Below are 22,895 nucleotides of genomic sequence, written 5' to 3'. Positions count from 1 at the left end.
TCTCCTGAAAATTCACCATAGCCCCCCATAGCCTCCCCTCCCAGCACCACCACCACCTCCAGGAACACAGTGCAGCCCAGCTCCCCACTGTGAACAGTGCGGTGCTGCCTTCCTGCCCCAGCCCACCCTCCCCACCACACAGATCCCAGGGGACAAGGGGTGGGGGAAGGGGAAAGCAGTGTCATGCTCTTCATGGTGAGGAGCTGGGCCCCACTGCGTTCAAGTCAGGAGGCAGCAGTGCTGGGAGGGGGCGGCTACAGTGAATTTTTGGGTGCCTGCAGCCCCCACCCCATAGCCCTCTTTCCAGGGCCGCAGCCATCTGGCGTGAGCACAGCCTGGCCCCAGCCCACAGCAGCAGCTGACCCAGCTGGCATCCAGATCCAGGGGCAAGCTCCCCATGCCCTCCTGGGCTGCGTGCCCCCACCCCCCGCCCTGCACCTCCCCTGGATGAGCCGCTCACGTCTCTGTCCCACACCCCAGCTCTGTGCCGTGCCCCAGCTGTGCAGGGCCTGCCCCTGCTCCAGCCCCACTCTCTCCCTCACCACTGCTGCAGCTGCCTGCACTACATGAGGTTTAGGGGGGCATGTGCCCCCTAGCTGTGCACAGCAGAGGTGGCTGCCATTGTGGGCTGGGCTTTGCACCCCAAGCCCTGCTGCAGCTGGCCCAGGAGCAGCCCCACATCATGTGCATCCCGCACGTGGCTTTGGGCTGCAGTGGGGCTTGGGGCACAAAGCCTAGCCTGCAATGACCTCTGCCTCTGCTGCGTACAGATGTGGGGACACGTGCCCCATGGGGCCTCTGTGCACAGTGGTGGGAGCCCTCGGTGCCCCTGGATGAGCTGCCTGGCCTCAACACTCCCATCACCCACCCGGCCAGGGCCCCACTTGCCTTACTCCTGCTCCTACCTCTGCAGTACTCTGTCCATCACCGTGAGGGTCTTGATCTGGCCCCCGCCCGTTCCCTCCCACACGAATTGACCTGTTGCCTGCCCCCCCCCACCCCTCAAATCAACTCCCAGAGGCTCCAAGATTAACCCTTCCCCACTGGTGTAAGGGAAGGGAGGGCTACTCTAGTGATCCCCCCTCACCCCCGGCTTCTAGCCTGAGCCACTGCAGGCATGCGCCTGAATTTTCTCAGTCCGGAATGTCTGTTTAGTTACAAACCAGTTCAACCTAGCCAGGTTAGACTGCCCTGCAAAACTTGAATCAATTTAAGCTCAGGCTTTTTAGGTTTTAAACTAAGTATGATGGGAGATGGGGAGAGTCTAGAACCTACAAACTGCAAGAGATGCAGCAGTACACCCCAGATAAGTACCCAAGGTACCCTTTGGGCATCAGAATGGGGTGGGAGCACCAAAGGCACCATTCAGATGGCTCAAGTATCTCTATACTAATGCTAGGAGCATGGGGAACAAGCAGGAACAACTCACACTTCTGATTGCAGATAATAACTTTGATTTAGCAGGACTAACAGAAACCTGGTGGGACCCTGCCCATGGCTGGGCAGTACGCATTGAGGTCTACAGGTCATACAGAAGGGACAGAGTAGGGAGGAAAGGGGGTGGGGTTGCTTTCTATGTAAAGGAGCGTTATACATCTATCCTAATCAAAATGGGATCAGAGGAGGAGAAAGTTGAGGTATTGTGGGTTAGGATACATGGAGGTCATGGGGAAAGGACTTGGTGGTGGGGGTCTGCTACAGACCACCACACCAAGAGAAAGAGCTAGACTTGGAATTCTTGAGGCAGCTCTCAGAGACTGTACAGTCTAGGGACGTGGTTGTCATGGGGGACCTAAACTACCCTGACATCTGCTGGCAGGAGCAGTCAGCCAAATCCAGCCGTTCACGTAAGTTCTTAACCTGTGCCCAGGACCTTCACCTAACGCAGGAGGTATACAGTCCCACTAGAGGGAATGCCTTACTGGACTGGGTGTTGGCTACGGGGGAGGACCTGGTAGGGGATCTGCAGATTCGTGGTCACCTTGGGGACAGTGACCACCAATCAGTCAAATTCACCATACAGCATAGGGTGGGTAAGATAACTAGTAGGGTGGAAGCACTTGACTTTAGGAAGTCTAACTTCAGTGTGCTTAGGAGTCTTGTCAATGGTGCACTGCAGGAGAAGAGTATTGGCAAAATGGGAGTCCAGGAAGGGTGGTTGTTTCTAAAGGAAGCTATCCTTCAGGCATAGAGGGAGACTATTCCAGTACGAGAGAAAAGGGGAAAAGTAGCCAAAAAATTTCCTTGGCTAAACAGGGAAATCCTGGGGAGCCAAAGGGCAAAAAAAAAGGCATATAGGCAGCAGAAACAGGGGGAAGCTACCAAGGAGGAATGTACCTATTTGGCCCACACTTGCAGGGACGCAGTTAGAAAAGCCAAAGCAACAACAGAGCGAGCTGAGGCTGGCAACACAAATTAAAGACAACAAAAACTAGTTTTAGGTATGTAGGGAGTAAAAGGAAGGTGCAGGGCAGCATAGCGTACTGAAGAAGAAGGAGCAATTAGTGACAGACAGCGGGGACAAGGCTGAGCTATTCAGTGAGTTTTTTGCCTCAGTGTTCCTGAATAGGGCTCAAGATAATTCTCCTAATGGGTTCTTAGATGGGCATCAGAGGGATACCAGCCCACCAGCTGTTGACACTGACTTAGTGCAGAGTCACTTGGATGGACTGGATGTGTTTAAATCAGCAGGCCCGGATGAGCTGCATCCGAGGGTAGTGAAGGAATTGGCCGGTGTCATAGCAAAACCACTGGCACAGCTGTATGAGCGCTTGTGGCACTTGGATCAGGTCCCAGAGGACTGGAAAAAGGCCAGTGTGGTCCCTATTTTCAAGGGGAGGAAGGAGGGTCCGAGTAATTATAGGCCAGTCAGTCTCACCTCCATCCTTGGAATGGACTTTGAAAGGATTATGAAGGTTCATATTTGTGAGGGTCCAGCAGGAAAAATAATGCAGCAGGGAAACCAGCACGGATTCGTAGCAGGTAGATCATGCCTGACCGATCTGGTTTCATTTTATGACAGGGTTACAAAATGCTTAGACGCAGGAATACAGGTGGATGTCATTTTCTTGGACTTTAGCAAGGCCTTCAATACAATATCTCATCCTATTCTCATAAATAAATTAAGAGGCTGTGACTTAGATGCTTACATGGTCCAGTGGGTGGCAAAGTGGCTTGGGGGTTGCACCCAGAGAGTGGTAGTAGACAGGTCAGTATCAACCTGGAAGGATGTGGGTAGTGGGGTCCTGCAGGGTTCAGTCCTTGGACCTGTACTTTTCAATATCTTCATCAGTGACTGGGATATGGGTGTGAAGTGTACACTGTCCAAGTTTGCGGGTGATACTAAATTGTGGGGTGAAGTGCAGACTCCAGAGGGTAGGGAATGATTGCAGGCAGACCTGGACAGGCTAGAAAAGTGGGCAATACACAATAGGATGCAGTACAACAAGGACAAGTGCAGAGTCCTGCACCTAGGGCGCAAAAATATCCAGCACACCTACAGGCTGGGGAATGACCCTCTCAGCAGCACAGAAGCGGAAAGGGATCTCGGAGTCATAGTGGACTCTGAGATGAACACAAGTCATCAGCATGATGAAATCATCAGCAAAGCTAATCATACTTTATCACGTATCAACAGATGGATGACAAATAGATCCATGGAGCTGATACTTCCCCTCTATGCGGCATTGATCAGACCGCAGTTGGAGTACTGTGTTCAGTTTTGGGCACCGTACTTCAAGAAGGATGTTGATAGACTCGAACGGGTCCAGAGGAGGGCCACTCATATGGTTAGGGGCTTACAGATCAAGCCCTATGAGGAGAGGCTAAGGGACCTGGACCTCTTCAGCCTCTGCAAGAGAAGACTGAAAGGTGATCTAGTGGCCGCCTACAAATTCATTTGGGGGACGTAGGAAGGGTTCAGAGATGAACTGTTCACCAGGGCGCCTCTTGAGGTAACAAGGAACAATGGTCACAAACTGACAGAGAGCAGATTTAGGCTAGATATCAGGAAAAACTTGCTCACGGTAAGGGTGGCCAAAATTTGGAATGGGTTTCCAAGGGAGATGGTGCTCTCCCCTACCTTGGGGGTCTTTAAGAGAAGGCTGGATAGGCATTTGGCTGGGGTCATCTGACCCCAGCACTCTTTCCTGCCTAGACAGGGGGTTGGACTCGATGATCTGTTGGGTTCTCTTCCAACCCTAGCATCTACGAATCTATGAATATCTGTCCCTAGCCCAGAAACATTCACTAGTAAGGTCTCAGCTGCACTACTGTAACACACTGCTTCATGCCTTAGGAGACCAACCACTTCTTAGTGCTGCCCTGTAGCCCAGGTTTCAACATATGCCATGCTGTCCAGCTGGTTTCATCACAGTTCTTTTTGCGGGGAGCTCAAGAGAAAGGTTGCCTTGGGGGAACAGGCATATTGATGCTTGCCACAGTCAGTGTGGTCCTGCATCTCACAATGACTTCTAGACTCCTCATGAGGCATGAAGGACTCTGGCCCTGGGGTGATAAGCTGGGAGAAGCCCTAAGGCAACTCTTAGAAGCCCCTGGGTGAAATTCCACAGCTCAGCAGAAGGAAAGAAGGAAGGGGGTGGCTTCTCAGGACCCAGTTGTGGGGGTGGAATTAACCCCAGCCTGTCACTTCCAGCAAAGGTTCTTGGGGTATACCTCTCAAGGGACAACTCTAGGGGTCATCATCAACTGACCATGAGCCACACAAGGTGCCCCATCCTGTCAACACTTCCTTGCTGCTCTGCACATGTGGAAGGAGAGGCAAGTAGTGGGCAGGCTGATTCCCAGAAGGGCTGCTGAAGTGGCACAAGAAGCTTGAATGGAGCTTGTCTAGGGATTGTGCTCGCTACTTCACTCTCATTTCAGGTTGTAGCCGTGGGAAGTGGGGCACAGAAGGGACACTGGTGGGTCATTCTGTTCCGTCTTGCTTAGTTCAGGTGAGATCTGAATGTGCTGCAGCAGGAATTCTCCCAAGCACTTCCTGATAGAGGAATGCCTGCATTCTCTCTGAGCCCATTTCCTCTTCAGTGATCCTGGCTGAGTACTTGGACTGCTCCAGCCAAAGCACAACATGATGAAAGCTGATTTGCCCAGTGAGGCTACCTCCCTTGTCCCTCAAGTACTCCCAAGAGAGTGTTTATGTTAAACTTGGAAGACTAGTCTTCCTGGTCCTCCCTTTTGCAACACCGGCATGTGTGGTCCATGTGGCTTGTAGCAAGCTGGGAGAGGAGCAGCATTTTCTGTGGTGTTCTTTTTCTTAGGATCCTGAGAGTGAAGTGCAAGGCTTCTTCTAAGTCCCTGGGACAGCAGATGGCTCGGGAACTCTTTTTCATGGTTTGAACCAGGAGTTTCTCTTTTTAGGGCTGAGAACAAGGGGTTGGTTTTGTTTTGCTTGGGGTTCTCAGTTGGACAGAGATTTTGGTGTGAGGGTGGCAGTTCCAAACAACAAAATGCCAAGGAGGATGTTGCTGGGGCTGGTAACCTACAACTCCATGGCATGCCGGATCTGGCCTGGGGAGCTTGAAACTCAAACCAGGTCGCACCCACTAACCACTAGAAAACGTTGCTGACTGTTGGCTTAGTGTCATGAAAGAGGAGAGGCAATGACAGCACTGACAGCAGTGATGGTGTCTGCAAACTCTGTTCTCCTTATTTTGGTCTATTTGGGGTCAGATCCTGTGCCAGTGCAAGTCCACGGTCTCCTGGCTGCTTGCTCCTCATCTGAGAGGGAGGGATCTGTAGCAGTGAACTGTAATTCCCCCCAGGTCATCCAATGACATGGTTATGAAGGAGGTCACATTGAGGAAAGGTTGTGGAGACCATGGGGCCTGGTGACTGCTCCCAGGAACTCTCCTGAGCCTGTGGAATAAAGATAAGCAATACAGCCAAAGATGTCCCCTGAGTCCTGCATGGCATGAAGGGGTGATGTAGCAGTGAGACCAGACATTCAGCAGTCCCTTTCCCGCTCCAGACCCACAAGGTTCATAGATTCATAAACATTAGGGGCTGAAAGGGTCCTCACAAGATCATCAAGTCCAGCCCCCCTGCCACAGGCAGGAAGTCTGCTGGGGTCAAATGACCTCCGCAAGATAAGCATCCAAATGCCATTTGAATGAGTCCATAGTAGGTGCTTGCACCACCTCTGTGGGTAGTCTGTTCCAGACCCTGGACACTCGGACCGTAAAGAAGTTTTTCCTTATGTCCAGTCTAAATCAGCCTTCCAGGAGTTTGTGGCTGTTAGACCTTGTTATCCCTTGGGGTACCCTGGTGAACAACTGTTCTCCCAGATCCTGATATACCTCCCCACCCCATGTACTTATAGGCTGCCACCAAGTCCCCGCTGAGCCTTTTCTTCTCCAAGCTGAAGAGTCCCATGTCCCTCAGTCTCTCCTTGTAAGGCTTGCTCTCTTGGCCTTTGATCATGCGGGTGGCTTTCCCCAGGGTTAAGACTGGGGAGGAAGGAATAAACTTCCAGTAGCATGACTTCTAGCTGCAACTTGGGCATGGCTCTCCTCCTTTGGCTCCAGGCTGGACTGTCCTTGCTGTCTGCTGTACCCACCTAAGACAAAATCATAGGCATCGACGAATAGCTTGCTTCATTCTGCTAGGGGTCAGTGTTTGGTCACTGACCACCTATAAATAAAAAAATGTCCACTATGAGAGGACAAGTGCACTGTGATGCTAGGATGCAGTATGATGTCCCATCAAGGCAGGAAGAACATGTGGCTGTGATGGGTTGAGATGAATGCACTGAGAAGCAGGATTTATAGCTGGTTTTATTTGAGCACCCGCTAGATATTGCCCTGGTCTCTGTGCCTCGGACATGTTTGAGGCTTTGAATTTGTGTGGCCAACACTTCCCATTGAATGTAACAAGCATCTTCCATGTTGCAGCATATCCAGGCTGCAGCATGTTGTCTAGAGAAGATGCTTCAGGACTGGTTCTACCTTCCATTGCACCCCAATGGAGTTGCCCCAAAGTAAATGGAGGCCATGCTTGCATGACTGTGGGGCCTTTAAAGTGTACCCTGCATGAGAGCAGCTGGCTGGCTGGGGTTCAATAGTGGCTGTTCCACTTCCTCACTGAAGCAGCAGCATGTTGTGAAGGAGTGGATCTGTGTGAGCACTGCCATAGATCAGAAAGGTAAGGCCCCTTTGAACGACTCCACCTGTCGTCCTGTGGCTTCTGGTGAGAGGTTGTGGAAATGGATCTCTGCCAGCTCCAGAAATGCCGAGTAGGACAGGAAATGTATTGGGCCAAAAGTGTGAGTGCTTGGCCTTGCCCTGCCACTGCGGTGGGCCAGGCAATGAGGGGCTGAAGTGTGTGACAAATCCCTGCAGACCTCTCCAGTGAGGAAAGCTGTGGGTCAGGTGCAGCATCTGTAGGGACAGCACTCCTTGTTGGGCCCAGCACCAGAATATGAGTGGTATTGTAGATCCAGGCTGGTGTGGAGCAGCAGAGAGGCCTGAGGCCCAGAGGTGCTGCAGGCAGACATTGAGGGTCCTGTGCATAGAGCCGGGGGGCCAGAGGGCTGCGGCCTGGAGCAGCAGGGCAGCGTTCCAAGATGTCAGGAGAAGCTTGTGGGTAAGTTCTTCACTCGGGTCTGAGGCTCCCTCTCCCCTGATCCAGCAGGATGAGGCTCAGACTTGCTGCATATCCCCATCTCCCAGCACTGAACTGTAGGCAGGGAGAGAAAGACAAACCTTCCCCCCTTCCCCTCCTCCCACCCACCTATTTAAAGCAAGGAAGTGAAGGCGAGTTCTGCTGGCCCTGCTGCCTCCCCGCCCAGGCGAGGTGAGAGCGACCCAAATGAACTGGGCGCTGTTTGTTTAAACCACTGTGGCTGCTACAGTTTTCTCAGCTGTTCCTCCTTCCTCTGGCCCATCTCCGGCAAGAGAACAGGGCCTGGTTTGTTCAGCCTGCCTTCCCAGACCCCCAGGCTACAGCTCTCCAGCCCGTACCGTGTTCACAACAGGGAGGTGGCAGAGGAGGTTGGAGGCGGGTGTGGGTGGCAGGCCAGCCCCTGGTGGTTGTTCAGCATCCCATTTTTCATCTGCAGAGCATCGGCACCTGAGCAAGGGTCATGTTTGTACTTCAAAGGGCAGGAAAGGGAAATGCGCGAATATTTATGTAATAAAACCCCCTCTAAAATAAGAATTCAGCCCATGTTCTGGGGCAGGGCAGGGCCTGCTGGACCTTTGGGTCATTCATTCAGCTGCAGCAGAGGAAAGTGAAAATATGTCCTGAATCGGTCTATCTCTGGCGCTTGTGCAGCCCTCACCTGTGTGTATCTGAACCCATTCCAATGTTGGATCCACACAAACCTCCATGAGGTCAGCTGTGACTCCTCTTCCTTCATGCATGAGGCAGAGGGAGGGTAAGGGCCTTGTCCAAACTCTGTGGAGAAGCAGGGATTTGAATCCCAGTCTCCCGGCAGTGATGCTGATGTGCTACTTCTGAGACCATCTTCTCTCTCTTGCGTTCTGTATGTTCCTGCCACATTCATCTGTTTTCTCCTTCTCTCACAGGTGAACAACAATGGAATCATCTCTTTCCTGAAAGAAGTTTCTCAGTTTACACCAGTTGCTTTTCCAATCTCCAAGGATCGGCGTGTGGTGGCAGCGTTCTGGGCTGATGTGGATAACCGAAGAGCGGGTGATGTGTATTACCGAGAAAGCAAGGACCAGGCCCTCTTGGAGAGAGCCACCAAGGACATTGGGCAGTATTTCCCAGAAGTCCCAGAATTCTCTGCTCAGTGGGTTTTTGTTGCCACGTGGTACCGGGTGACCTTCTTTGGAGGAAGTTCTTTTTCTCCAGTGAGTTGCTGGTGTTTGGTGCAGGGTGGAAGAGGGGAGTCTCCAAATCTTTCTACCTGCCTTTCTGACCTCCAGAGAAATTACTTAGTCCATCTGATAACAGGTGGCCAGGCTACAGGGCTGTTACTGGCAAGGTTGGCACCAGAGCGTTCCAGGCATCTGGGCTCTTTCTACGTGTTTGCACTGTACGTGTAATTTACATTTTGCTTTTCATGCCAATGAAAGATTTTAAATATCTATGATATATCTCCTGCCAAATTCTGTCCTCCCCCTAGTTGAAAGTAAACTTTCATGGCCTCACTTCCAAAGGACAGGCTACTACCAAGTGCTCTATTAGCAACTTTTTAAATTCTGTTCAGTGGAGTCACCTGGTTTTCACTCAGACAAATTGATAATGTCTAATTCCACACTTCAGTGGCAGGTCTGTTCCACCTGACTAGAATGATGCAGATACAATGTGAATACTGTTTCTAAGACCTGATTACCCCAAATCACCTTTTGTGTGGCCCAAATGGAGGTATAAATCTCACTGTCCCCAACCCTAACAGGTGTGTGAGCTGGTGTTTTTATGTCTCACCCAAGCCCTGCTGAAAGACTCTGGGAGTGCACGCACTAGGTATTGAGGGCCTGCAAGTCACTTCTTACAAATGTTGGGTTTTAAGAATCTGACGTTTTAATTCTTTCCTATGTTCATTTTTATTTCTTAGTTCTGCGTATTGCCTACTAAGCCTTGGTTAGTGTTTTTAAGCTTTAATTCCAAGCTGTAAGCTTCCAAACCCAAATTTGGGCATCTAGAAAAGTGGCTTGTTTCTCAGGGGTTGCACAGTACCCACAGCTCCTGGAGAACCTAGAGGTGCCCTTACCTTTCATCACAAGTGCTAGTTAATCTGTGGTAATCGAGCTTTCTATGTAGTTTGCTTTACTCTGTGATTCTGTGCTGGAGAGTTGCTCTCAGCTGGGGTGAATAGAAACGAGTCCTCTCTCAATCATAACCATCTTGGTGCAAATTAGTTTTTCCAAATGAAACAGGACAGTCCAAACTCACGGGATCTGTTTCCTCTCCTGTCCTGGCTCTCTCTGTCTTAGCCATGCTCCCTCCTCTCCTGTAACTCCTCCCTTCACCTCAGTGTTTGTCTTGTAGGTAAACACCTTCCAGATTGTCCTCATCACCGATGGCAAACTCTCCTTCACTATTTTCAACTACGAGTCTATCACCTGGACCACAGGCATGCATGCTAGCAGCGGGGGAGACTTTGCTGGGCTTGGTGGTATTGCGGCCCAGGTAAGCCAGGCAAGCTGCAGGCACCCTTTCCTCTCAATCCATCAGTACAGAAGCTGTTGGAGCCACCTCTCTCAGCTTTTACTGTATTATTTCTTTCTTGCCAGGAGCATGAAGCAGCCAGGGTAATTTAGGTAGTGGTTGTGCTTTCTTTCTTTCTTTTTTTTCTTTTCTTTTTGTTTTTAAGGTTCTTTAAATACCCGCGTATTCTCTCAGTCTCAAAAGCTAAGACCATATAGAGGGCTTTATTATAGTGAAACCACAGTTCTTTATGTTGGCCAGTGCCTCTGTTGCTTTTCTTTCTAACCTCAAATTTTAAGAGCCGTTCTGCAGCTGCTGCAGCAAGCACAGCTTTCACTTGTGTTTTTATTTCATCCTTTTGTGTTGTTGTGTTTTGTTTTGTTTTTTTAAACTTGTGCCCATTCGGATGTGTGAATTTACCACCAGTTGCTCTGCCCTTGGCTCACTGCCTGCACCCATTTGAGAGTCTCCAGAAAGCAGGAAATCACAGGTGTAAAGGAAATGGACACATTTGGAATCCCAGAATTCAAAAGTGCAGATTTTATGTATGTAAACAGAGCAGTAACCGCATGCCTTGGAAGGCCGACAGGGCTCCAGGAACGCCCCACCCTAACACCAGCCAAAGAGAAGGGGAAGTCTGAAAAATCTCGCCCAGTGTCAATTTGTTATTGAGTTTGCAAGAATGTGCAGCAGCCATTCAGCGTGAGACAAAGCCACATGGCTCTGTGCAAAAGCGTCTGGCCTTGCATGGCAGAGGAGCCTACTTGGCCTAAGCTAGCAGTGCTGTTCTCCCTGACTTCTTTCCATGAAGCATGTCCAAAACTTGTCTGGACTCACCCTGTGCATATGCTCCATGCAGAATCCCAGGTGCAGAGGCGAATGAAAATAGAATGGACGTTGCATGCTGTTTCCAAGGGATGAGTCATCAATGTGCAAAGACTGCTGAGGCGCAAAGCACTCCCATTTGCTCTGGCTATGTTGAGCTGTCCAGGAGAAGCATTGTGGTGGGCTGCCCCAAGTCTCCCCCAGCTCTTTAGTCCCACCCATTCTGTATACAACCATGCAGGGCTTCCTAGCAGCAGGGAAAGCAGGCTCCTCTAAAGTTATTGGCTGCCTTCCTGGCACTCAGAAGGCCCTGCCAAAGGTGCTGCACCAGGTGATGTACAGATCCCTAAGCTAAGGTCCTGCTACACCTGCTAGGTGTGTAAGTCCACTTAGATGTCTAAGCACAATCCCATTCCACCCTGCTCAAGTCCCTGAAAAAAAACATTAATGCAAAGGATGAGTGGACCATCCTCCTCCTCTTCCTTGCATATCATGACTTAGCCCTAAGGCTATGATGACAGGGGGTTACCATAGTAGGCATAATAATGGTTTTTCAGGGACTTAAGCAGAGTGGAACAGACTCACCCTTAGGCCTTAAATGGGACCTGGCCCCTCCTGACATGCTTTCCTGTGCATAAAACCCTAGTAAAGAAGATGAAAGGTGGGAGGGGGAGTAGAGGCTGCATCTACTCCACATTTGCATGTGCAACTGCAGCATACCTGGAGCTAGTTGTTATCTAAAGGGCTGAGTAAGTATGCAGTGCACTGGGTGAGCTTGTGTAGCCTGCTATGTCTTCCTCGCTGTTGGTACCCCTGCTGGCTGTCCTCCTTCCTTGCTAGCTAACACATGTACAACTGCATACAACACCCCCCCACCACCCAGACATAGCCAGAAGTGATGTGACACTGGAGGCGGGTGGTAGAGCTGAAACTGAAACTCTGGGCTCCTGACTCCCAGTCCCTATGCAGCAGACCTCACAACCCCTCAGGCGTTGCTGCAGTGGGCACTGTAATGTATGTGCCCATTGCCAAGGAGCATAAGGCAATGGCAAGGTGCTTGAACTAGCAAAAGAAGCAACAGTCAAAGAAACCAGCCAGCCTCTTCCTTCTTTCGTGTCCTTGTTGGGTTTGTCCTCAGGTGCTGCACTATGGTGGAAGTGAAGCATCTGTGACTGCCTGCAAGAATTCTCACTGTCTGTTCTTGTCTTCCTAGGCAGGTTTCAACGCTGGTGATGGAAAGCGCTACTTCAACATCCCCGGATCTCGCACTGATGACATCGTTGACGTGGAGATGACGACAAATGTGGGTATCCCCGGGCGCTGGGTGTTCAGAATCGATGATGCCCAGGTGCAAGTGGGGGGCTGCAACAACACAAGTAAGAGGACAGCAGTTAGGTTTATTTAAACAAACCAATTCTTCCATCCTTTCTCTGGGTTATTTTGTCTTTCCCTGTGTAATTCCAGGGCCCATGAAAAGAGGGAAGAGAGCAGGTCTGAAGTGGGGCTGAGCAGGTGGAGGAGGGGAAAGCTAGGGGCATTGTTGGTGGCAAGGGAAGAGGGGAAAAAGTCTTGAAGCCTTCAGTGAAATACATGTGGCCAGTGGGGTACTGGCTACCTTGCCATTGAATCAAACCAAATCAAGATGGGTCCTGTACAAGATGCCGGCTCCCAAGACCTGAAACCTAAGGTGCTAAGCCAAATTCAGGCTATGCACCCTTTGGTGAGTTTAGTGGGAGGTGTCCATACCTTCAGCCATGGCAGCCCAAGACAATGTAATGTATTGCAGAGGGTGAAGAGGAGGTGGGGACTCATTGCCTGCCAGCTGATCCCTGGTGACTGGTCATGTGTGTGCTCTTATCCTGCGTCAAGCAGAAGATAAGCCACAAAACCCTTCTCTCACTCAAGTCTAAGTAACCACAGAGCAGCTGCCATATGGGGAGCCCCCCTTCCCTTGTGAACTCACTGTGGTTTGTTTGCTTGGCTGTACCCTGTGTTTTTCACCACATTTGATGGTGGGAGGGGTGTTCTCTGCTGCTCTGCTTTGAGCAAGAAAGATGAGGCTCTGTTCTGGGAATTCACAAGAGTGTTTCAGAAACCAGCAGCAAAACAGTTGCCCATGCTGTATGTCTGTGAGAAAGTGGAAAACTGCATAGAAACAGGGAACACTGATGTTGAATGCCCCATCTTTTGCAACTGTGGAGAAGTGATGTGGCCCAGTAAATGATCATCACTGCCCATGAAATGGTTTTATATCAAAATTGCCACTAGTTTCTGAAACATCCTCATATAAGCAAATGTGGAATGTGATTGTTTGTTTTGTTTGTTTGTTTGGGTTTTTCTTCTTTTTTTTGGGGGGGGGGGTGTTAATGAGAAAAGGACTAAAGTTGTAGGGTCAAATTCAACCCCCTGATGCAGGACTCCAGAAAAACCAGTGGAGTCATGCCTGCTTCTGTCTGGGCTGAATTTGGCCCATTGTTCCTGCCTCCATGGGAGAGGAAAAGGCCTTGTGGTGCCTGGGCTGAGGTGCACCATTATGAATGTGCTGGATAAGTGGGAGGCAAATAATGTCTTGTGTCTGGAGACATATGTTCCTGACTACTGTGTGTGCTGTAATCATGAGTCTTTCTCTTAGGTGGCCAGTGTTGAAATTTGGGTTTATTGTCTTTTGAACCAGAGAAATAAAAGAGGAGGGGGAGAAAAAATAATGGTAAATGAGGAATCGAGTCAGGATTGATGTAATGAGCAATGTGGAGAAAGGGAGACATATGGACATAATGGAGGGATGTGGTGTAGTGGTTACAAGATTGATTGGGCTTCAGGGGACCAAAATTTAGTTCCCTGCTACACCATGGATTCTCTCTGTGATGCTGGGCTCCCAATGTGAAAAGATATACTGCTTCCAAAGCATCCTAATATAAGCTGGGAGAAGGCTATCTTTATCCTGGAATAAGAGTATGAACATCCACTTGGAAATCTTTACTGGTATAACTACAGCACTTTTATTCCACAGGCTGCCTTCATAGTGGGATGATTTCCCATAAGGACAAGCCCCAAGCCTCCCTTGTTCTTAGTTTGTCACCTGCACAATGAGTGGCAAGATAATTGTAAGACATTCAGGTTATCACTTGTTGACAGCAAGTGGCAGTGAGTGCTGCAGAAGTATCCTCCATGGAACATGTTGGCAAACAAATGCCCAGCAACAGTCTAAAGGGAAGCCTTGACAAGGCGGTGGCATCTGTGTGGACCAGATGGGGTTGAAGGCCAAAGGGACCTTTTAGCCCAATGTTCTTACTGCTGTGCTGGGCTGTGCTGTGGGAGCCTGCTGCTGGGTCTCCTAATAATACGTGTGGCCACTTGTTTTTGCAGCCTCTGTGTGCCTGACGTTACGGCCGTGTCTGAATGGGGGGAAATGCATTGAGGATTGCATCACAGGGAACCCCTCTTACACCTGCTCGTGCCTGGCAGGCTTCACTGGAAAAAGATGCCACCTTGGTAAGTGCACTCCAGGATGCCCTCCGCAGTGCTTGTATACTCCTTCTCTTTCCCGAGCTTGGATTGGACAGCCATTAACAATCTCCTGGCCTTTGTGGCCATTGTGCCTTGCTGCCTCTCTCCTGCCCCAGAGAAGAAAACTGTTCGACCTTCATTCCCAACCCAGGAGACCCTGGAATATGTAGCCAGTGAAACAGCTTCAGTTCCACAAGGTGGACAGGCCCCTGGTTAGACCAGAATGAGCTGAACTCATGTCTTCTACTCTGCCACAGACTCTTTGTATGAGCTTAGATGAGTCGATCTCACTGGATCGCAGTAAAATAGGGGTGAGAGCATTTCCCTCCCTCATAGGAAGGAGGAGGGGGATAAAACTCTTAGACTGTGGCGTGCTTGGATGTCCCACCCATGTGGGCCAGATAAGTACAGCTCAGATATAAATACTGCCTGTGACTGACTGCTGCTTATGAGCCAGCTGGTTACAGGCACAGGAGAGAACAGGAGAGTGAGGTGATGTCACTCCCACCCCAACAGCATCTGTAACCAACTGTTGATGCGTGTGGGGAAAAAGGGGCAGACAGGGTGAGCCACAAGGCAGAGTCCACATGTGGTCTCTGCCTGTCCCACACCAGGCACCATTCCACTAGCGAGCTGACATCAGCCACTTCCCTGGCCATGGAGAGCACATGCAGGGCACTGTGTTCCATGCTTCTCTGCTGGTGTTTCTTCCCCCACCCTCCCCAAAGGAGAACAGGCAGAGCAGTCAGCACCTTTCTCCCTGAGCCTCCATGTTGTTGTGTTGCAGATGTAGATGAGTGCCTTTCCCACCCATGTCAGAATGGAGCCACCTGCATTAATGGTGTCAACAGCTTCAGCTGTCAGTGTCCACCAGGGTTCAAAGGCACTACGTGTGAGAATGGTGAGTAGTGCTGGGTCCAAAATAACTTTGGCAAAGGACTTAAGTGCAGTCCTGCTGGGTTGCAAGACTAGCTTAGTGCACAGGGGGACAGCATCCTTGATTCTGCCCCACATGGGGATTGGGGCAAAGGGAATCTCTGTGGTATCCATGCCACCTCAAAAGGGTGCTAGAGGCTGGCTTTCTTCCTCCATGCAGACTCTGATTCAGCAGCCCCACAGGTGAGTAGCAGAACTTCCATTGGCTGCACAGGCCTGTGAACCCATAATAATGTGGCAACATGTAGAGTCCTCTGACTATAACCTGATGCAGTACAAACTCATGAAAGAACTGTGCAAAGGCTGCATTAGAGGCCTGTGGGAACATTTAAGAGGCAGGATAATGGGACCAAGTGATAGGTTTTCAAGGTCTTAATCCCAATCCCAATCCCTATTCCCTCTGTAGCCTTGGCAAAGTCACCTAGTGTACACACAGCCAGCCTTGCTCTACAGTATAGTGCCTCCTTTGTGAGGAGCCTTGTTGAAGTTGATGGGAAGAGCCGAGTAAGGCACTAATCATAGCATGAATAAGTGGGATAGTTTGCTGTCAGTGTCCACTTCCAGCTTCGGGGGGGAGAATTTTTCCCTCTGCAGAAAGGGAATAGTAGTGCCCACCTGAGAGAGCAGACTGGGAGGGTCCAGATATCATTGGCACCTTTGAAAACCCTGACCTAAATATACAGGGCCAAACACTTTGCTCTCAAGTTAACACTGATTCTGCAATCAGTGGGGTGCCACACAGCATACTGGTACTGACTTCTATGTCACAGCCTCTGTAGCACTCTGCAGTGACTATCAGTTGTTAAGGTTTAGGCAGCAGCTTCCAGGGGACCTGTAGCTGTGACTGGGATAAAGAAACAACCCCCACCCTGCATGCTAGTGTGTGGAAGCAGTTCTGGGTTTTCTGCAGACAGTTCCAGGCATCTTGGATTTTGACTTGTTTGAAACCAAATGAAACTTTTGCCTCTGGCTCTGGGTGACACCAGTGGCCCATTTCTAAGCAGGCTGGGTGTTAGTGTAGTGCATTTCAGTGGTTCAGTGTGAAACCGTCTTCACGTCACTGGGTTTTCTGTATTGAAACAAGCTGGTGGTGGTTGTCATGTAAGCAGAAAACAAGCAGCCTTGCTCTCTGCAAGGATTTCACTGATAAAGGTCTGAGCCAGAAGTCAACGTGAGCCTTCTTAATGACTTCCTAACTGTCTGGGTTAGGTCCTCAGTGTCAGTGTTTAATCCAAATAGCAACTTCATCAGGAAGATAAAGCATCCGCCATGTCAAATAGCAGCTCTTTGCTCATTTGGACATGAGAGCAATCTCACGGGCCTTATTTTAAACATTTGAAGTGCAGATTTCCAAATGCTTGGCACCCATAGTAGGAAATATATTTTCAGAAGAGCTCAGCTCCCAACTAGGTGCTTAAAAAAAGGACCAGACTTTTTCAGGACCTGCAGGATCTGTCCCCACTTCCTCATCCTTTGTTCTGAAGTCTCACCAACATACCTCAGTGTTGGTCATGGTAGCTCACGTGGCAAGGACATCGGTACCAATAAATACAAGTGGGGAAATGGAAAACTAAGCCACTAAACAATTGCCCATCTTCTCTATTAGCAAGTGCAAGCCCCTTGCAACTATATCTGCCTAGGACATCTGTTAGCTTAGCTCAGCAATCTTAAAACAAAGAACATAAGCTTTGACTCCAGGCTGTTCAAATCTGGACATGCCTATGTCCATGTCTCCAGCCATCTGCCTGGCCCTTGGCATAGCAACTGGCGTCCCTTCAGGTACTTCCCTGACTAAGTTCCTCTTTGTGACCAGATACCAGCCTTCAGATCCTGCGTATTCCCAGAGGTACTCAGTTAAGGAGCATCTAGGCGCTGTCTTGAAGTCCAGCCTTTCTGGTTTATTCCCAGGATACAGCATCCCTGCCTCATAGCTGTTTCTTGGTCCTGCCTCATGGTTCAGCTGCCAAGGCCCAAGGCCAGTGCTGACCCTCAGAGTCTCCCCAGCAGCTTAAGCACATCCTCTGCAGAGCCAAAGTTATGTGTGAGTCCTGGTTGACAGTTTAGCTGAGACAGTTAAAGCAAGTGATGTGACAGCTTGCAGTAATAGTTATGTGACAGGTAGAGCAAGTGATGCACAGACTGGGCAGAGGAGCTTCACAGTCACACACACTTTGCTGATAATAGAGGACAAGCTGTGAGACAGTGATAGGCCTGTGAGCAAAAACATATTTAGGGTTTGCTTAGTGTCCTTAGGGCTTACCAAAGGCCCTGTCTTGGCCCTGCTCTTCTCGTGCAGTCTTTGCTCTGATGGTGGCATTCTTTACGTGGGGCTTGTCAATCCCTGAGCTATTTCAGAATAGGAGTTCCTGAAACACTCCAAGTGTGGACACAAACTCTGGAATAAGGTGCCTCGTTCTGAATTAGCTTAGTCCTACTTTGGAAACTTGTTCTTTTGGGATGCATATGGGGTGAAGCAAGTCTGATCACCTTTTTCTGTGGCCTGGGTCTTACTGGCACAGCTTCGTCTTGGATTTGTGGTGTAATTGGGACAAAACTTTACCTTATGTGTGTACTAGTTCTTTGAAACTTTTCTGTGATTGTATCTATTCACTTAAAAGTAGGGTTGAAGGGACTTTTGGAGGTCAATCTAGTCCAAGCACCTACTCTAGGCAGGATTAGTCCTGTCCAAACCATCCCATACAAATACTTGTTTAACCTAGTATGAAAGCTACACAAATCAACCCTGTCACACAATGAAAAGGCATATTGCCCAGGGACACCAAAAGTACTCAACCTGCCACAGGGGGATGAGGACAGCCAGTGTCCTGTCTCTGCAGGAGTTGTTAAAATGCACTCAAGAGATCCAATGTGATTGAACTCTGTTAGCCACTGCATTGGCTCATCTGTTTTCATCCTAGGATACAACAAGCCTGTGTCAGAAAGACTCTAGGAAGGAAAGCACTGTGCTTTCAGCTGCTGGTGATATCTGTGGCAGTGAAGCCCAACGCATTCCCCAGCACCTCCCTTTGCTGCCTGGCTACACTTCCGTTCATGTACTGGCTTGTCAGTCTTGGCCTTCTGGCTTAACCTTTGCCAATATCAATCCACCTCCCTTCCAGAGCATGTGACACAGGTACCCTGAGTCAAAGTGCTGGTTCAAGACACTGGTCCTCACAGCTAGTTAAGAACATTAATAACTTGGAGGCACAGTGTGTGATCCCCTCTGCCCAGGTCTACCTCCCACCAAACTCGGGCAAATGGGACCTGCTGCCAAGGGGCTTGAGAGACATCTCTGGAGTGACAGTCAGGTGGTGGGGTAGCCTGGTGCATCTACAGAGAGTCACTGACGCTTGCCCTGCAACTGAAGAAGTTAAATGACCAGCTGCCGGCACTTAGTCTCAAATTGGAGGAAAGCTAGGAAGACGGATCATTGAAGCAGAGTGCGTGTGGATTTTGGAAGGAGCCTAGTAGCTAGGGAGGACATACCTAGACTCTCTAGAGCTGAAGTGCCAACAGTAGGTCCTTTGCTTCACCTGGGGTATGCTGGCGGGAATAGGCACTGTGTCCAGCCAAGGGTGGCAAGTTGCAACCCAGCCAAGTAAACACATGCATCGTTCAGTAGTGGGCTGTGGCAGCACAGGCTAGGCTGTGCAGGGTGGTGCCCAGTGAGGGTGACTAGCTGAACAGGATGAGCCATAGTTGCAGGTACCATGGTCCAAAACCTTACCCACTGCATGTCAGGTGAGTCTATCATGTGCTCTGGGGCCCACCTCTCTCAGTAATGCCTCCCCCTTTGATACTGCTGGGCCCCACTGCAGCAGTAAGTTCTCCAGGGATGTGTTTACTAAAAAGAATTAAAATTCCGGTGCTGGGGACCCAGCTATGCTCCCTGCTGGTGGTAAAGGTGCATGGATCCCAGGGCTGGTTAATGGTATAGCCAGGTTCTGCATTAAAAACAAAGTCCAGCAAGTTGTGGCATAGGAGAGCTGTCTTCCCACTGAGGTTGACCAGCTCTCCCCATGCCCGTCTTCCTCAGTAGGACTTGAAGGGGAGGGGGAACACCACTGGGCCAGGCCCCTTTCCAGCAAAGCACAGAACTGCTGGCCTGACTTTCTCCCTGCCAAGAACTTGCAGAGAGAGGGGAGGAGGATGCAAGGGGGCTTGGCCGGGCATGTGGGCTCCATGCTGGTGGGAGAGCTGCAAGTTCTGTGGTTCCCACGGCTGTACCTAATCCCTCACTTCACGTACGTGGAACCTTGCAGAGGAGTCGCCGTGTGAAGCCAAGGCCTGCCAGAACGGTGGGGAGTGCCAGGCAGTGAATGGGACAGCTGCATGTGTGTGCCAGCCAGGATACACAGGGGAGGACTGTGAGGCAGGTAAGAAGCCAAAGGGTGGAATGTGTGTGGGGGTGGCTGCCAGTGAGGGGCAAATTCCTTGGCTGATGTGCTGCGTTCTGCAAAGTGCTGAGATGCCTTTGCAGCAGGTGTGGAGCAGTGCAGGGGCGAGGCTGTTCTGGGTGGCCAGTCCTGTGGTTTAGTGAAGGCAGGGTTCTGTACCATGCTATGGCTGGTTGATCTGGCATCCCAAAGCCATTGGCAGTGTTCTGAAGGCAAGTGAAGACCCTGAGGGTCAGAGAGATGGGAAACTGCTACTTGGTGGGCCTGCCTTGGGGCTGAAGAGGGAAAGCTTGGGGAGAGAGATGTGAGACACAAGCATGAGAATAAGAACAAGCCATATGCTAGAGGTGATGTAGACAGGGAGGGTTTAGTTCTGGATAACTGCAAACAGAGGATGCAGTGAGCAGCAAGCAGACCAGAAGGCCATACCCTGTCAGGTGACTTACCAGCCAAACATGATGGTGGGTAGCTGCAGGGGGCGGTGATACCAGTGCCTACCGTGCTGCCTTTTTCTTCCCTGGAACTGCTGCTCACTGCTTGCAGCCGCCTGTTTTCTCTTGTTTTCTATTTAGAGGGACCACTCCCTTGTTCTCTGTACAGCACTTGACATAGCAGGTGCTCCAAGACCAGGCTCCCAGAGCTACCAGGGTACAAATAACAGGAGCTGGAGGAGAGATCTAATGCCAGGAGATCCATAACCTGGGCAGGGCTGATATTGGGTGGTAAGGGCCAGTTCAGGTCTCCAGGTACGGAGATAACAAGCGAGGCCCTCAGCCACATCTGTTGATCTGGGCACATGTAGGCTGGGTCTAGAGGCTGGCCTGACAGTGAGACCTGATCATCCTAGCTGTTCTCCTCTCCAGAAGTGAACGAGTGTGATTCCAACCCCTGCCTGAACGGGGGTCGGTGCATTGACCTGGTGGACAACTACTCCTGCGTGTGTGTTGAGCCCTTCGTGGGACAGCGCTGTGAGACAGGTGCCCTGCTTCTCTCTGCATGCAGTGGAGTCTCCCCTGCCTATGGCCAGGGTCCTTAGGGGGGTTAGTCTGTGGCAGAGCCTTTGCTGGGCCCTGGCTGTCTGTGCCTCCCTCCTTCCCTGCTCTCAGGATCACTGCCAAGGCCCCATCCTGCCTTCCCAGTGGCCTATTCCTTGAATTTAGCTGGGCTGTGTTGAGACTGCTTCTCTACCCTCCAGACCCCTCCTCCTGTGAGGACCGGAGCTGCCGGAACCGCCAGACATGTAACTATATCCGCCCTGGACGCTACATCTGCACTTGCTCCCCAGGCTACTATGGCAGCAACTGCCAGTACGGTAAGCAGGACAGGCCATGGGTGGACACAGGAGAGTCACTCTGATGTACCTGAGATGTAGGACTTGACTCCATGCTGTTCCAGCTGGACGCTCCCTTCAGATTTGCCCTGTGCTGAGGTTGCCTTGAAGCTGCAGGGCATTTGGTCTAGTCTCTCTCTGTCACACCAACTCCTGGCTCCAAGAACTGGGCATTGCCCTGAGTTCAATTTGGCCAAAGTGGAGAGCCTGGGCTATGGAGAACGAATGGCAGATCCACAGGATGTTTAGTAAAACTTGCCCTGAACCATGGTAGGAGCAGAGCAAGCAGGCAGGTGAGCCCTGAGGCAGGGGCCAGTGAGAAATAGGAGAGTTCAGTGCAGCCTTCTGCTGAAGGGATCATGTTAGAGCACTTGTGCAGGGGGTCAAACCACATTAACTTCAAAGGAGTGAGTGGGATATTCCCCATGATATCTGCCCAGCTCTTTAGCAACCCTCCAGTCAGGTCTCCCTGGGGTGAGCCACTGATGTCACTAGTTACACTGGTGTGGGGATGGTGGCCCCTCCTTAGCTGAGGTGACTTTCTCTCCCTCCATGCCTCTACTAATGACCACTCTTCACAGGTGGGCCTAAAGTGGCAAGTGCTTGTCTCTCCAATCCATGCCAGAATAAGGGGAACTGCCTGGAAACAGAGCAAGGCTACATCTGTGAATGCCCAGAGGGCTACACAGGTCCCGACTGCAGAGACAGTAAGTAGTGGAGATAGGGCCTTCCCCAGATGCAGATCAAATTGTTGAGGGTAATCTCATCATGTGGCCATTCCTGCTGAGAGCCAATGCATCATATTCAGGGCACCACTGGATAAACAGTGGCTCATTTCTCCAGTTGGAGAGGAAGGTGGCTCAGAAGCTGCCATCATCTGGTGTCAGTTAGAATTGTGTTCTAATGGGGAGGTGCTGACAGGAGACACTTGTGGCTGCACTGAATCCATGCGACTCCAAGCAGGATTTGTTTGCATCCTGTGGGACTCAGTGGTGGTGGATGACCTTATGAAAATCTTAGGAGCTGGAACAGGATGTTGGCTGTCCTGACAGTCTCCCTGTCACTGCCCTCTGTTACAGAGCTTTCCGAAGACTGTGAGTGTCGGAATGGGGGAAGGTGTCTGGATGGAAACTTCACTATCTGCCAGTGTCCGCCCGGGTACTTTGGTCTCCTCTGTGAATTCGGTAGGATCAAACTCCCACATTTCTGTCCAGATCCTGGGAAGGCTGCTACAAGGCAGAGGGAGAACAGTTGTTCTATCTCACCCCTCCAGTGCAGGGCATGTAGCAAAAAAAACTTAGATTATGCCTCAGGAGAACTTCTTGACCATGACAGCAGATCAATAGAACAAGCTGCCCAGGGAAGTAGTGGAGTCTGCATCATGGGAGATTTCCCAGAAGGAGCTGGGCTGGGGTGGTTTCAGAATGACAAATCCTGCGTCTGTGCCAGGCATTGGCGTGGCTGACCCTGGAGGTTACTGACAAGCCCTGTGCCTGCACAGTTCTCGGCCTTCCTCTCTTTTGTAACTTAAGGAAGTTGGGCAGTCCACCCATGACTGTTGGGCTCAAGTGACTGCAAGCCTTGCGGTCATGCCCTGTGCTGTCAGTCAGCATCTGCTGTGCCCCAAAGCAAGGGAGAAGCTCTATCCCCACAGCTGGTGGGTCCCACTCTTCTCTTGGGACCCTGCACTTGCTGGCATAGAAATGCCCCCTCGTGGGGGAGAAGGGAATTGACTCTTCTCCTACTCTGTACTTGGCCTCTCCCCA

The 22,895-nt window shown here is 50.7% G+C and overlaps 1 protein-coding gene across 6 annotated transcripts in view; it reads left to right on the top strand.

The window, feature by feature from the left end:
* The window catches only part of SNED1 (sushi, nidogen and EGF like domains 1), a 99,541-nt gene that overhangs the window by 43,976 nt on the left and 32,670 nt on the right, over positions 1-22,895 (top strand). For all 6 annotated transcript variants that reach the window (XM_019513587.1, XM_019513577.1, XM_019513596.1 and 3 more), the window contains exons 2-11: positions 8,547-8,834; positions 9,976-10,116; positions 12,173-12,335; positions 14,326-14,451; positions 15,254-15,367; positions 19,665-19,778; positions 20,663-20,776; positions 20,995-21,111; positions 21,711-21,836; positions 22,209-22,313. In XM_019513587.1, the coding sequence (XP_019369132.1) occupies positions 8,547-8,834; positions 9,976-10,116; positions 12,173-12,335; positions 14,326-14,451; positions 15,254-15,367; positions 19,665-19,778; positions 20,663-20,776; positions 20,995-21,111; positions 21,711-21,836; positions 22,209-22,313 (1,408 nt within the window). The remainder of the gene's footprint in view (positions 1-8,546; positions 8,835-9,975; positions 10,117-12,172; positions 12,336-14,325; positions 14,452-15,253; positions 15,368-19,664; positions 19,779-20,662; positions 20,777-20,994; positions 21,112-21,710; positions 21,837-22,208; positions 22,314-22,895) is intronic.

The sequence above is a fragment of the Gavialis gangeticus genome, unplaced genomic scaffold, assembly GCF_001723915.1.
Source record: "Gavialis gangeticus isolate Ggan-Ray unplaced genomic scaffold, GavGan_comp1, whole genome shotgun sequence".
Taxonomy (NCBI): Eukaryota; Metazoa; Chordata; order Crocodylia; family Gavialidae; genus Gavialis; species Gavialis gangeticus.
The sequence above is the reverse complement of the archived record's forward strand: the minus strand, read 5'-3'. Positions and strand labels throughout refer to the sequence as shown.